The sequence below is a fragment of the Manis pentadactyla genome, chromosome 9, assembly GCF_030020395.1.
Source record: "Manis pentadactyla isolate mManPen7 chromosome 9, mManPen7.hap1, whole genome shotgun sequence".
In the NCBI taxonomy this organism is placed as follows: Eukaryota; Metazoa; Chordata; class Mammalia; order Pholidota; family Manidae; genus Manis; species Manis pentadactyla.
This window is the reverse complement of record NC_080027.1, coordinates 105,419,917-105,433,131: the sequence shown is the minus strand read 5'-3', so window position 1 is coordinate 105,433,131 and position 13,215 is coordinate 105,419,917. Positions and strand designations below refer to the sequence as shown.

General features: G+C 39.4%; 1 protein-coding gene across 2 annotated transcripts in view; it reads right to left on the bottom strand.

Annotated features, from left to right (window-relative positions):
* The window catches only part of PAPPA2 (pappalysin 2), a 264,631-nt gene that overhangs the window by 52,658 nt on the left and 198,758 nt on the right, over positions 1-13,215 (bottom strand). For both annotated transcript variants that reach the window (XM_057507904.1, XM_036916746.2), the window contains 3 exons: positions 3,697-3,865; positions 2,119-2,254; positions 318-427 (listed from right to left, as the gene is read on the bottom strand). In XM_057507904.1, the coding sequence (XP_057363887.1) occupies positions 318-427; positions 2,119-2,254; positions 3,697-3,865 (415 nt within the window). The remainder of the gene's footprint in view (positions 1-317; positions 428-2,118; positions 2,255-3,696; positions 3,866-13,215) is intronic.

Genomic DNA, 13,215 nt, shown 5'->3' with positions numbered 1-13,215 from the left:
CCTACATTTTCCTGTCCTATATTTCATTTGTAGTAACTCTCTCTTTCAATTTCCTTCTTGTATCATTGTTCTTTATGCCTCTGAGTCCTCCTCTATGTTGTCTTTTAAACTTCCCTTTGATGTGGGCCATCTCTTTTCTCAAGTGTTCCTCTTTCTTTGTCTTGACTTTTAATCCTTCTCTCTAGGAATGATCCCTGTGGTTGTTTGCTTTAAGGATGTTTTGCAAACCTCTAAAATCACTCCAGGGAATATGCTGTCAGTTATGAATTGCTCTTCAGTCTTACATCTTTGGCCCAGAAAATCATCCCTTTCCTCACCTGGACTTTGATTGGTTCCATCCAGTGCTCCAAAGCGTCAGTAGTGATGTTCTCAGGCAGAATAACGGGATCACTGGGGGGGATTATACACGATGGGGAGCACACTGCACCTGAAGGAACAGAAATTTACAGCAAAAACTTGACCTTTCCAGATCTCAGTCTTTTTCATCCTGGAATCAATGGCCTTTATTTTTTCAGGAGCCATTGCTTTCTACCTTATGGATCACTGCGTTATCATGGTTATAGGCTGGGCTGATGTTCATCTACTGTGCCCCTGCAGGGTTGTTTCTACAGGAACTGGGAAAGCCCCAGTGCCCCAAGTTAACTAACTCCCCTTATTCAAGCGTCCCCTCCTCTTTCTGGTCCAGTATAGCCCCTTCCCTGGAATCCCTGAATCTCTGCATGATCCAGCAATGAAAAGTGTGTCTCCTGGTCCAACAGACTTTCAGGATTTCACTCCAGGTCAACCAAAGTCTATCCTGATTAGCTGGTGCCTTTTAAGTACATTTAATATCATTCCTCCTTACATGGTCACCTGGAAGCTTATAATTATAGCATCTATTACCTAAGAACTTTACTAGCTGGGGAAAAATGGCCCAGAAATTATAAAGGCAGATTTATAGTATCTGTTATGCCCTGAAGATCATTACACTGGCAACCAAGAAACTTGTCTCATTTAAAGAGGAAGCAACAGAAAATCAGAAGCAAAGATTTTGGTCTCGTGTTGGCCTTTTCAAGGACAATCTTGCTCTATTCCCTTGTATGTGGAGTCCAAGCGTTTTCTAAAATTCTCTTCAAAGAAGGCACCCTCAGGATTCTCTATTTCCTCAGCTACAGATTTGATGATCTCCAAGTTTCTTTTCTCATTGCCTCTATTTCTGTGTTTTTTTGCTAACTTGTATAAAAACTCAAAGAGCTACATGACTCTTAAGGATTCTATACATGTAGTGTGTGATATTTTCACACAGAAATATGAAGGTGAGTAGATGAAAATTGGCTCTGAAATACCACTCAGGAGGCATAGTCTAAACGTGCTGCAATGCCTGCCTTACTACAAGAGATCTCAGTGCAAAGAGCAACTGGAAGATGGTAAAGAACCATCTCAGAAACTAACAAGACTTTCTCTCATGAACTCAAATTACACCCGTTGGTATTGCACAAGTTAAAATGACATAAAATTCCTCCTTGTTTGTGCAGTTCAGAACTTGGGGTTCATCTTACAAAGGTTTTCCCACAGGCAGCATCTCTTTTCTATGATGCTTAGATCCAGCCAGGACAAAGTTGAATCACTATCACTACAAAACAGCTCTGGCCACAGAGACATTAATTGCAATTACTTGATGAAGAAGCTGCCCACAGGCTCTGGAGCCTGGTCCCCTGCAACAAATGGATAAAGAGCAAGGCAAGCAAATGCAGTCTCAAATTGTCCCTTTCTGGAACTCTCTGCTCCAGTAACCACCTCAGAGAGAATGGCAGAGGACCCAGCCTAGGTATGGTGGGTGGCTGCATATTCCCACCTTTCCTCTTAGAACGACAACTCCTGCCACAAAACAACTCACAACTTTCGGCAAAGTGGGTGCCATGACCAGACGCTATGCAAATGGCCCAGCAGCCGCACCAACATTATACACACGTGGAAGAGTAAAAAGAAGTTTGTCATAAATACTAATTTTCTTGAAGCAGCTAAAAGTCAGCTTGCATTTCCATCCACTCTTCAAACAATGGATCTGATGCAAGATCCAGCAAGGCTTGATGAAAGGACTGCTTGGGAGCAGAATTCAGCTTCCCTTCCCAAACTTACCAATCCCGTATCCCTGTTCACACTTGTACTCCACAAAATTCAGCTCCGAGGGGGGTGGTGGGCATTCGCCTTGGAGGTTCTCACACAACTTAAACTCCTCAGTCCACAGCCCCTCCTTAGTGCAAAGGATGGGACGCTAGAATATCAAAGTAAAGAACATTTCCATTTTGTTGACTTGATTAGAATGGGGAAAAACATGGTCTGATTGAATAGTGTTCTCCAATTTTTAGAATGTAGAATAAGAGATGCTATTGAAATAAATAATAAACAAATGCTATTACAGACAAAAAAAAGTCAAGACAATTTTTGTTGTTTTGTTGTGAAGGTGTCATGAACAATTCTGTCCCGAGTGAAATGCATTAACAATATGTTTTCCTTTGGATGCAAGGATGCCATGAGCTACCAACTGTAGCCCATGTGTTCTGAGATATTTTTGGAATTTCTTTTCCACAGATGGTGGTGTTTTGCATTGATTCACCCATCCTATCACACAAATGCTGCTTGGGGCAAGTGTCAGATTTTTTTTCAAGATGAGTTTGATCCAGTGAAACCAATTTATCATTTTTCTGTGGGTGTTTTTAGCCTCTCAGCTTAAACAGACACATCAGAGTTGCTTTTTTTTTTTTTGAATGGAATAAAGTGGATGTGGTAACATACTTGCATTTGATCTGGCCAAAGTTTTGTTCCCTTTTTCCACATTTGTGCTGGTTTGTGTAACTCTTGGCTTCCCACCCCCAATAATATCACTTAGTGTACTGTACGGAGAACACAGGAACGAGCACTCTCTCACAAAACCCCAGAAAGTAAGATTTTTAGAATTAGTGATAACTCGCCCTTCACGTGACCAAGTCCTTGAGACCTTCACCAGTGCACACAGACATGTTTGTTTTCTCAGGGGTCTCATTTCATGGCATATTCCTTTCATGTCTGTCGTGTTGTGCTTACCCTGGATCTCTGGACCCTGAGTTAAAGTCATGTGCCAGGACAGGCCTCGAGGTCATTGATCTTTGCCTAGAAAATCTGCTTAATTTCCCATCTCATGGATGTGTGAGGTTCTTGAAAAGATTCTAAAATAAAACTGATTTTAGTCACATAACCACGATAAGCCTGTGGTTTTTATTTCAGACCTCCTATGCCAACATTCTAGGAAGAATAATAGTCAAACAGAACTTCAAGCTTTGCTGTGCTGAGGAATTCATGTTTCTGTTCAGGACTCTGTTCTATTGAAAAGTACAGGACCAGCATTTCTAGCCAAGTTAGGTCAGTGGCCATAACTTTGAAATCACATCACCAAATCAGAGTCCCAACATTTTTTTAAAAAATGTACCCAGGTATTTTTCAACTCATTTAAGTTTTCTTCTTATTCAAGAGGAAGTTCTGAGCTCAAAAGAGAATATTCCAAATGCATGGCCTCTTCTGACTTCCCTATCAAATAATATCAATACCTCTGGTTAGAATCCCAACTTAGTAAGGCCTGCCAATTGGGATTTATTTAGACCATTTCTACTCAACATTTTGGGATTGGTCATCAAGATTCTAGCACAGCTTGATCCAAAACAAAGTTCAAATCTTCCTTACCCTTTCAGTTTCCTGGTTACATTTGAGCACACACTGGCTGTCGAGCTCAAAGCCATTGGTACATTCATACATGCCTTCAAAGACCGGAGAAGGGGGCTTACACACCACTGGAGCACAGTTGCCTGGCTCCCAGGCTCCACTTTCCAGGCACTGTATCTTCAGGAACTTACTGAGAAGACATAAAACAAGATAGCCTATCAGAGTCACACTTAAGTGCACTGGGAGATGCCAGGTAGGACGAAGGACAGAAAACGTTATCCCACACTCAGGTGGCTACCCAGAAGTTTTTAGTTCACTGTAGTCCCATCTGCTTATTTGTGCTTCTGTTGTCTTTCCTTTTGGAGTCAGATCCAAAAATTCAATGCCAAGACCAATACCAAGGAGCTTACTGCCTGTGTTTTCTTCTATGCATTTTATGGTTTCGGGTCTTATGTTCAAGTCTTTAACCCATTTTGAGTTAATTTTTGTGTATGGTATAAGATGACAGTCTAGTTTCATTCATTTGTGTGTGGCTGGCCAGTTTTCCCATTAATATTTATTGAAGAGGAGGTCCATTCCCCATTGTATATTCTTGGCACCTTTGTCATAAGTTAAGTGACCACTGGCCACAATATGTATGGACTTACTGCTGGGCTTTCTATTCTGTTCCACTGATCTTTGTGTCTATTTTGTGCCAATACCATATTTTTTTTTATTACTGTAGTTTTGTGGTACAGTTAAAAATCGCTAGCTCTTCTTTCTCATGAGTGCTTTGGCTATTTGGGGTCTTTTGTGGTTCCATACAAATTTTAGAATTTTTTGGTTGGAATTTTGATAGAGATTGCATTGAACCTGTAGATTGTTTTGGGTAGTATGGATATTTTAATAATATTAATTCTTCTAATCCATGATCTTGGAATATCCATTTATTTGTTTCTTTTTTAATATCTTTCATCAATGTCTTATAGTTTTCAGTGTACAGGTATTAAAATATAGTTTTCAGTGTAAAGGTAATGAAATTCCTAGGTATTTTATTCTTTTGGATGTAATTGTAAATGGGATTGTTTTCTTCATTTCTCTTTATGATAGTTCATTATGGATGTACAGAAATGCAACAGTTTCTGTATATTGATTTTGTGCTTGCAACATTACAGAATCCATTTATTATTTCTAAAGTTTTTTATGGATTCCTAAGTTTACTTCTTCCTTTGCAATTTGGATGCCTTTTATTTCTTTTTCTTGCCTAATGGCTGTGGCAAGGACTGTCAGTACTATGTTGAATAAAAGTAGTAAGAATGAAGATCCTTGTGTTATTACCAATTTTAGAGGAAAAGCTTTCAACTTTTCACCATAGAGTATGTTAAAGTTATTAAAAGTCATACCTTTGTTTTCAAAAATACTTTAAGGTATAAATCTGATTTATGTCCAGAATTTTTCAGCATCATTGTTTATGAGGACATATATCTACTATCTGTTAGTAATAAATACTATTTTTGAGCCGTATTTTAGGTGTTTGGTGAGACATCTACATTCATTATTTCACTGAATCCCTCCAACTGCAGTTAAAGTAAATATTAGTATCCACATTTCAGAGAAGGAAACGGAACCTGAGAGAGATGTAAAGATAGCTCAAAGAGCTACAGTAGAGGCTGCAGACAGGACTTGGACCTAGGTTAGCCTGCTGCCAGAGCTTTGGTCCCCCACTCCTATGTTCTACCATCTATGTTGAAAATTAATAGTATCTCCATCCTACTGGACATCTGAGACACCCTTTATCCTGATACCACATTTATAATAAGTGGAAAAAAAAAGAAAATTCATTTTAAATTTTGTATTGAGTAAAAAAAAAAATGCATACAAAATCACACAAATCTTAGTTTATAGTTCAGGAAACTTTACATGCAAACACACCTGAGTAATCATCACTCAGATCAAGATACAGAGCATTTTAAGCCCCCATCAATCTCTCTGGTGTTTGTTCCTAGTTAAACCTCCCCACACACCTGCAAACCAACTTTCCAACTTCTATCAGCATAGATTAGTTTTGCCTGTTCTTGAACTTTATAGAAAAGGAATACATTCCTTTTTAAAAAATTTTTATTAAGGTATTATTGATATACACTCTTATAAACAATGTGGTTACTACATTTGCCCATATTATCAAGTCCCACCCATACCCCAATGCAGTCACTGTTCATCAGTATAGAAAGATGCAACAGATTCACTGTTTGCCTTCTCTGTGCTACACTTTTTTCCCAGTGACTCCCCACACCATGTGTACTAAACATAATACCCTTCAATACCCTTCTCCCTCCCTCCCCACCCTCCCTCCTACACTCCTCTCCTTTGGTAACCCCTAGTCACTTCTTGGAGTCTGTGAGTCTGTTGCTGTTTTGTTCCTTCAGTTTTGCTTCATTGTTTTACTCCACAAATGAGGGAAATGATTTGGCACTGTCTTTCTCTGCCTGGCTTATTTCACTGAGCATAATATCCTCCAGCTCCATCTATGTTGTTGCAAATGGTAGGATTTGTTTCTTTCTTATGGCTGAATAGTATTCCATTGTGTATATGTACTACATCTTCTTTATCTGTCCATCTACTGATGGACACTTAGGTTGCTTCCGTATCTTCACTACTGTAAAGAGTGCTGCAGTAAACATAGGAGTGCATATGTCTTCTTGAATCTGAGAAGTTGTATTCTTTGGGTAAATTCCAAGGAGTGGGATTCCCAGGTCAAATGGTATTTCTATTTTTAGTTTTTTGAGGAACTTCCATATTGCTTTCCACAATGGTTGAACTAGCTTACATTCCCACCAGCAGTGTAGGAGGGTTCCCCTCTCTCTGCATCCTCACCAGCATGTGTTGTTCTTAGTCTTTTCGATGCTGGCCATCCTTACTGGTGTGAGGTGATATCTCATTGTGGTTTTAATTTGCATTTCTCTGATGATTAGTGATGTGGAGCATCTTTTCATGTGTCTGTTGGCCATCTGAAATTCTTCTTTGGAGAATTGTTTCTTCATATCCTCTGCCCATTTTGTAATTAGGTTATTTGCTTTTTTGGGTGTTGAGGCATGTAAGTTCTTTATATATTTTGGATGTTAACCCTTGTTGGATGTGTCATTTACAAATATATTCTCCCATACTGTAGGATGCCTTTTTGTTCTGTTGATGGTGTCCTTTGCCATACAGAAGCTTTTTAGTTTGATGTAGTCCCATGTGTTCATTTTTGCTTTTGTTTCCCTTGCTCGAGGAGACACGTTCAGGCAGAAGTTGCTCATGTTTATATTCAGGATATTTTTGCTTATGTTGTTGTCTTCTAAGAATTTTATGGTTTCATGACTTACATTAAGGTCTTTGATCCATTTCAAGTTTACTTTTGTGTATGGGGTTAAACAATAATACAGTTTCATTCTTTTGCATATAGCTGTCCAGTTTTGCCAACACCAGTTGTTGAAGAGGCTGTAAATTCCCCATTGTATGTCCATGGCTCCTTTATCATATAGTTGATTAATTGACTATATATGGTTGGGTTTATATCAGGGCTCTCTAGTCTGTTCCTTTGGTCTATGGGTCTGTTCTTGTGCCAGTACCAAATTGTCTTGATTACTGTGGCTTTGTAGTACAGCTTGAAGTTGAGGAGCATAATTCCCCCAGCTTTATTTTTCCTTCTCAGGATTGCTTTGGCTATTCAGAGTCTTTTGTGGTTCCATATGAATTTTAGAACGATTTGCTCTAGTTCATTGAAGAATGCTGTTGGTATTTTGATGGGAATTGCATTGAATCTATAGATTGCTTTAGGCAGGATGGCCATTTTGACAATATTAATTCTTCCTATCCATGAGCATGGAATTTGTTTCCATTTATTGGTATCTCCTTTAATTTCTCTCATGAGTGTCTTGTAGTTTTCAGGGTATAGGTCTTTCACTTCCTTGATTAGATTTATTCCTAGGTATTTTATTCTTTCTGAAGTAACTGTGAGTGGAATTGTTTTCCTGATTTCTCTTTCTGCTAGTTCATCATTAGTGTATAGGAATGTAACAGATTTCTGTGTGTTAGTTTGGTATCCCACAACTTTGCTGAATTCAGGTATCAGATCTAGTAGTTTTGGAGTGGATTCTTGAGGGTTTTTTATGTACAATATCATGTCATCTGCAAACAGGGACAGTTTAACTTCTTCCTTGCCAAGCTGGATGCCTTTTATTTCTTTGTTTTGTCTGATTGCTGTGGCTAAGACCTCCAGTACTATGTTGAATAGAAGTGGGAAGAGTGGGCATCCTTGTCTTCTTTCCGATCTTAAAGGAAAAGCTTTAATCTTCTTGCTGTTAAGTATAATGTTGGCTGTGGGTTTGTCATATATGGCCTTTATTATGTTGAGATACTTGCACTCTGTACCGATTTTGTTGAGAATTTTTATTATGAAAGGATGTTGAATTTTGTCAAATGCTTTATCAGCATCTATGGAGATGATCATGTGGTTTTTGTCCTTCTTTTTGTTGATGTGGTGGATGATGTTGATGAATTTTTGAATGTCGTACCATCCCTGCATCCCTGGAATAAATCATACTTGATCATCATGGATGATCTTTTTGATGTATTTTTCAATTCAGTTTGCTAATATTTTGTTGAGTCTTTCTGGATCTGTTCGTCAGGGATATTGGCCTTTAATTTTCTTTTTTTGTTGTGTCTTTGCCTGGTTTTGGTATTAGAGTGATGCTGGCCTCATAGAATGATTTTGGAAGTATTTCCTCTTCTTCTACTCTTTGGAAAACTTTAAGGAGGATGGGTCTTAGGTCTTCACTAAATGTTTGATAAAGTTCAGTGGTGAAGCCATCTGGTCCAGGGCTCTTGTTCTTAGGTAGTTTTTTTTTTACTACCAATTCAATTTCATTGCTGGGGACTGGTCTGTTCAGATTTTCTGTTTCTTTCTGGGTCAGCCTTGGAAAGTTGTATTTTTCTAGAAAGTTGTCCATTTCTTCTAGGTTATCCAGTTTGTTAGCATATAATTTTGCATAATATTCTCTAATAATTCTTTGTATTTCTGTGGTGTCCATAGTGATTTTTCCTTTCTGATTTCTGATTCTGTTTATGTGTGTGGATTCTCTTTTTTTCTTGATAAGTCTGGCTAGGGGTTTATCTATTTTGTTCATTTACTCAAAGAACTAGCTCTTGCTTTCATCGATTCTTTTTATTGTTTTATTTTTCTCGATTTTATTGATTTCTGCTCTAATCTTTATTATGTCCCTCATTCTACTGACTTTGGGCCTCATTTTTTCTTCTTTTTCTAGTTTCGTTAATTGTGAGTTTAGACTGTTCATATGGGATTGTTCTTATTTCCTGAGGTAGGCCTGTATTGCAATATACTTTCCTCTTAGCATGGCCTTCGCTGCGTCCCACAGATTTTGCAGTGTTGAATTATTGTTGTCATTTGTCTCCATATATTGCTTGATCTCTGTTTTTATTTGGTCATTGATCCACGCTTACTTAGAAGCATATTGTGAAGCCTCCATGTGTTTGTGGGATTTTTAATTTTCTTTGTGTAATTTATTTCTAGTTTCATACCTTTGTGGTCTGAGAAACTGGTTGGTACAATTTCAATCATTTTTAATTTACAGAGGCTCTTTTTATGGCCTAGTATATGATCTATTCTTGAAAATGTTCCATGTGCTCCTGAGAAGAATGTGTATTCTGCTGCGTTTGCATGTAGAGTTCTGTAGATGCCTGTTAGGTCCATCTGTTCTAATGTGTTGTTCAGTGCCTCTGTCTCCTTACTTATTTTCTGTCTGGTTGATGTGTCCTTCAGAGTGAGTGGACTGTTGAAGTTTCCTGGAATGAATGCATTGCATTCTATTTCCCCTTTTAATTCTGTTAGTATTTGTTTCACATATGTAGGTGCTCCTGTGTTGGGCACATAGATATTTATAATGGTTATATCTTCTTGTTGGATTGACCCCTTAATCATTATGTAATGTCCTTATTTGTCTCTTGTGACTTTCTTTGTTTTGAAGTCCATTTTGTCTGACACAAGTACTGCAACTCCTGCTCTTTTCTCCCTATTAGTTGCATAAAATACCTTTTTCCATCCCTTCACTTCTAGTCTGTGTATATCTTTGGGTCTAAAGTGAGTCTCCTTTAGGCAGCATATAGATGGGTCCATTTTTTTTATCCATTCAATGACTCTCTATCTTTTGATTGGTGCATTCAGTCCATTTACATTTAGGGTGATCATTGATAGGTATGTACTTATTGCCATTGCAGGCTTTAGATTTGTGGTTACCAAAGATTCAAGGTTAATTTCCTCACTTTCTAACAGTCTAACTTAACTCACTTAATATGCTATTAAAAACAGAATATAAAGTTTCTTTTTTTCTCCTCATTTTTCATCCTCTTCCTTTCTTTATATATTAGGTATCATATTCTGTACTCTTTGTCTATCCTTTGATTGACTTTGGGGATAGCTGATTTAATTTTGCATTTGCTTAATAATTAATGGTTCTACTTTCTTTATTGTGGTTTTATTACCTCTAGTGACAGCTATTAAACCTAAGAACACTTCCATCTATAGCAGTCCCTCCAAAATACATTGTAGAGATGGTTTGTGGAGGAAAAATTCTCTCTGCTTTTGCTTATATGGAAATTGTTTAATCCCTCCTTTAAATTTAAATCATAATGTTGCCAGATAAAGTATTCTTGGCTTGAGGCCCTTCTGCTTCATTGCATTAAATACATCATGCCACTCCCTTCTGGACAGTAAGATTTCTGCTGAGAAGTCTGATGATAGCCTGATGGGCTTTCCTTTGTACGTGATCTTATTTCTCTCCTTATCCTTGAGCTTTGCCATTTTAATTATTATATGTCTTGGTGTTGTCTTTCTTGAGTCCCTTGTGTTGGGAGATCTGTGCATCTCCATGGCTTCAGAGACTATCCCCTTCCCCATATTGGGGAAGTTTTCAGCAATTACCTTCTCAAAGACACTTTCTATCCCTTTTTCTCTCTCTTCTTCTTCTGGTACCCCTTTAGTGAAAATTTTGTTCTGTTTGGATTGGTCACACAATTCAATCAATATTCTTTCATTCTTAGAGATCCTTTTTTTCTTTCTTTGCTGCAGCTTCTTTGTATTCCTCTTCTTTAATTTCTATTTCATTTATCGTCTCCCCCACCATATCTAATCTGCTTTTAATACACTCCATTGTGCTCTTCAATGATTGGATCTCTGAACAGAATTCATTCCTGAGTTCTTGAATATTTTCCTGTACCTCCATGGGCATGTTAATGATTTTTATTTTGAAATCCCTTTCAGGAAGATTCACGAGGTTGATGTCATTTGAATCGTTCTCAGGTGTTGTATTCATAATTTTAGTTTGAACCAGGGTTTTTTGGTGTTTCATATTTGTATATGGTGCCCTCTAGTGCCCAGAACCTCTACTCTTTGGAGCTGCTCAGCCCCTGAAGGAATGTTGGGGGTTGCAGAGGAGTGGGATTGCTGCCTGGGGGGAGGAAAGAGCTGTTTCCTGCTTCCCGGCTGCTATGCCTGCCTCCACTGCCAGAACGAGTGGGCTGAACACACAGGTATAAGCCTCTATGCTTTGTGTTTGTAGCTGCTGTAGATGGAGCTTCTTTCTGGCTGGCCTAATGGCAGGGCAGGGTTTGCTAGCCAGGTGGGGCTTGCCGGGAGAAAGGCACTGTAGGCTGCGTATCACGGAGTGTGTCCTTCGAGCTGTATAGCCAGCCAGGGACCTCTAGCACCTGAAGATCGAGAAAGTTCCCAACCTGCTGGGCAGCATGCACCCAGACAATTTTGTCTACCTGTCCTTTCTCCTGAGCAGTAAGCTCTGGGCAATCCTTGCCCATTTAGCAGCCCTCTTGCTGTTAGGAAGTCTCAGACTGCCTGCCTTTCTTTTGTCCCAGAGCAGCCAGATATGGATCCCTGCTTTCTACCAGTAGCTGGAATCTCAGTGTCCCCAGATTTTCTGCCTGTCTTAGCTTTCCAATCCCCTTATCATGAGAGTACCATGAAAGCACCATGAAATGTAGGTTTGTGCTCCCAGAGCAGATCTCAGGAGTTAGGTATTCAGCAGTCCCAGTCCTCTACTCCCTGCCCACTCTGTTTCTCCTCTTCCCGCTGGTGAGCTGGGTTGGGGGTAGGTCTTGGGTCCTGCTGGGTCACGGCTTTGGTACATTACCCTGTTCTATGAGGTTTATTCTTTTCTCTAGGTGTATGCAGTTTGGCACAGCCCTCTTTCCTGTTGCTCTTTCAGGATTAGTCATATTATTTATATTTTCATATTATATGTGGTTTTAGGAGGAAACTTCTATCTCACCTCTCACACTGCCATCTTTAACCCAATCACTGGAATACATTCTTTAGTATATATTCTTTAGTATATGGCTTTCTTCCCTAAAATACGATACCATTTAAAAATGTCTCCCCAAATCTGTTTTCAGTAAAGGGTTTGCAGCTCTTTTTACTATAATGAAGCACATTTTTATCCCTCTTCTACACTGGATATTTCACTTTTATTTTGCACTACAGAGTTTGTATCCTCCCAGGGACTCTCTTCTTTCTCCCTCCCCACACAGATGAAATCCTTCCCCTACCTCTGCTGAACTGACAGCCTCTAGCTGGATAGGGCATGCAATACCACTGACACCAGGGGAGGAGCAAGGCTGTAAAACCTTGCATGTCAGCATGGTTATAAAGGAAAACCCTTGCTTGGCCAAGATGATAATATTTTGACTTCATGTGGTATTTTTCTCTGAATTGGTTGGAACTCTTCAAGCATGGAAATAGTCCTCTCTTTCCTTGCCCAGCATGAAGAGCCATTCAAGAATGCCGATTTCATAGATTTTCTTGCCAGCTTCATAACCCCAGAGATGAGGGTAGACAGATGAAACTTGCACAGGGAAGAGGAGTTGGGGGTTGTGGGTGGTACGTAGATAACATGACAGGCCCTGCTCTGCAAACCATTAGTAATATCACTAAAATGTCAGGAGGGACAATGCTGGAAGGTAGGAGTGGAAGAGCTTTCTGGTTCAGAGTGGTACCCCCAGACTTCACAGGAACACTGCAGGCCAAAGTGAGGAGATGTTGGGAAAAAATCCCCTAGGAAATCCAGTTTCCTTTTGACAGGAGTTCTTATGCCCCCCTGATCCTCATGGATTCTCCTCCTCATATTTTCTTCTCCCTCAAATGGGATGGTCTCTATATCCACGTTCCTGTATGTGTATCACAACTTCAGCACATCACTCCACCAAACGACACACTTCAAGTCCCACCCTTAGATTTTCACAAAGCATTTAATTGGTCAGTTCCCCAAGGCTCAAGAGCAAAGGCTCTCTCACTGGCTCCATGTTGATGCCTGGCCATTGCTATCTGTGACATTCATCTTGAGATCCCAAGGTATGGAGCTTGGCACGTGAGTACCATGGGCTGGTTCCATCTATTCTTCTCCAAAAGGAACTGTGATTGTGGCAGGAATTCAGTCCTCCCAGCTCCAGGAAATTTAGTTTCCATGTGGGGCCCTTGAAGGGGATGGAAGTCTA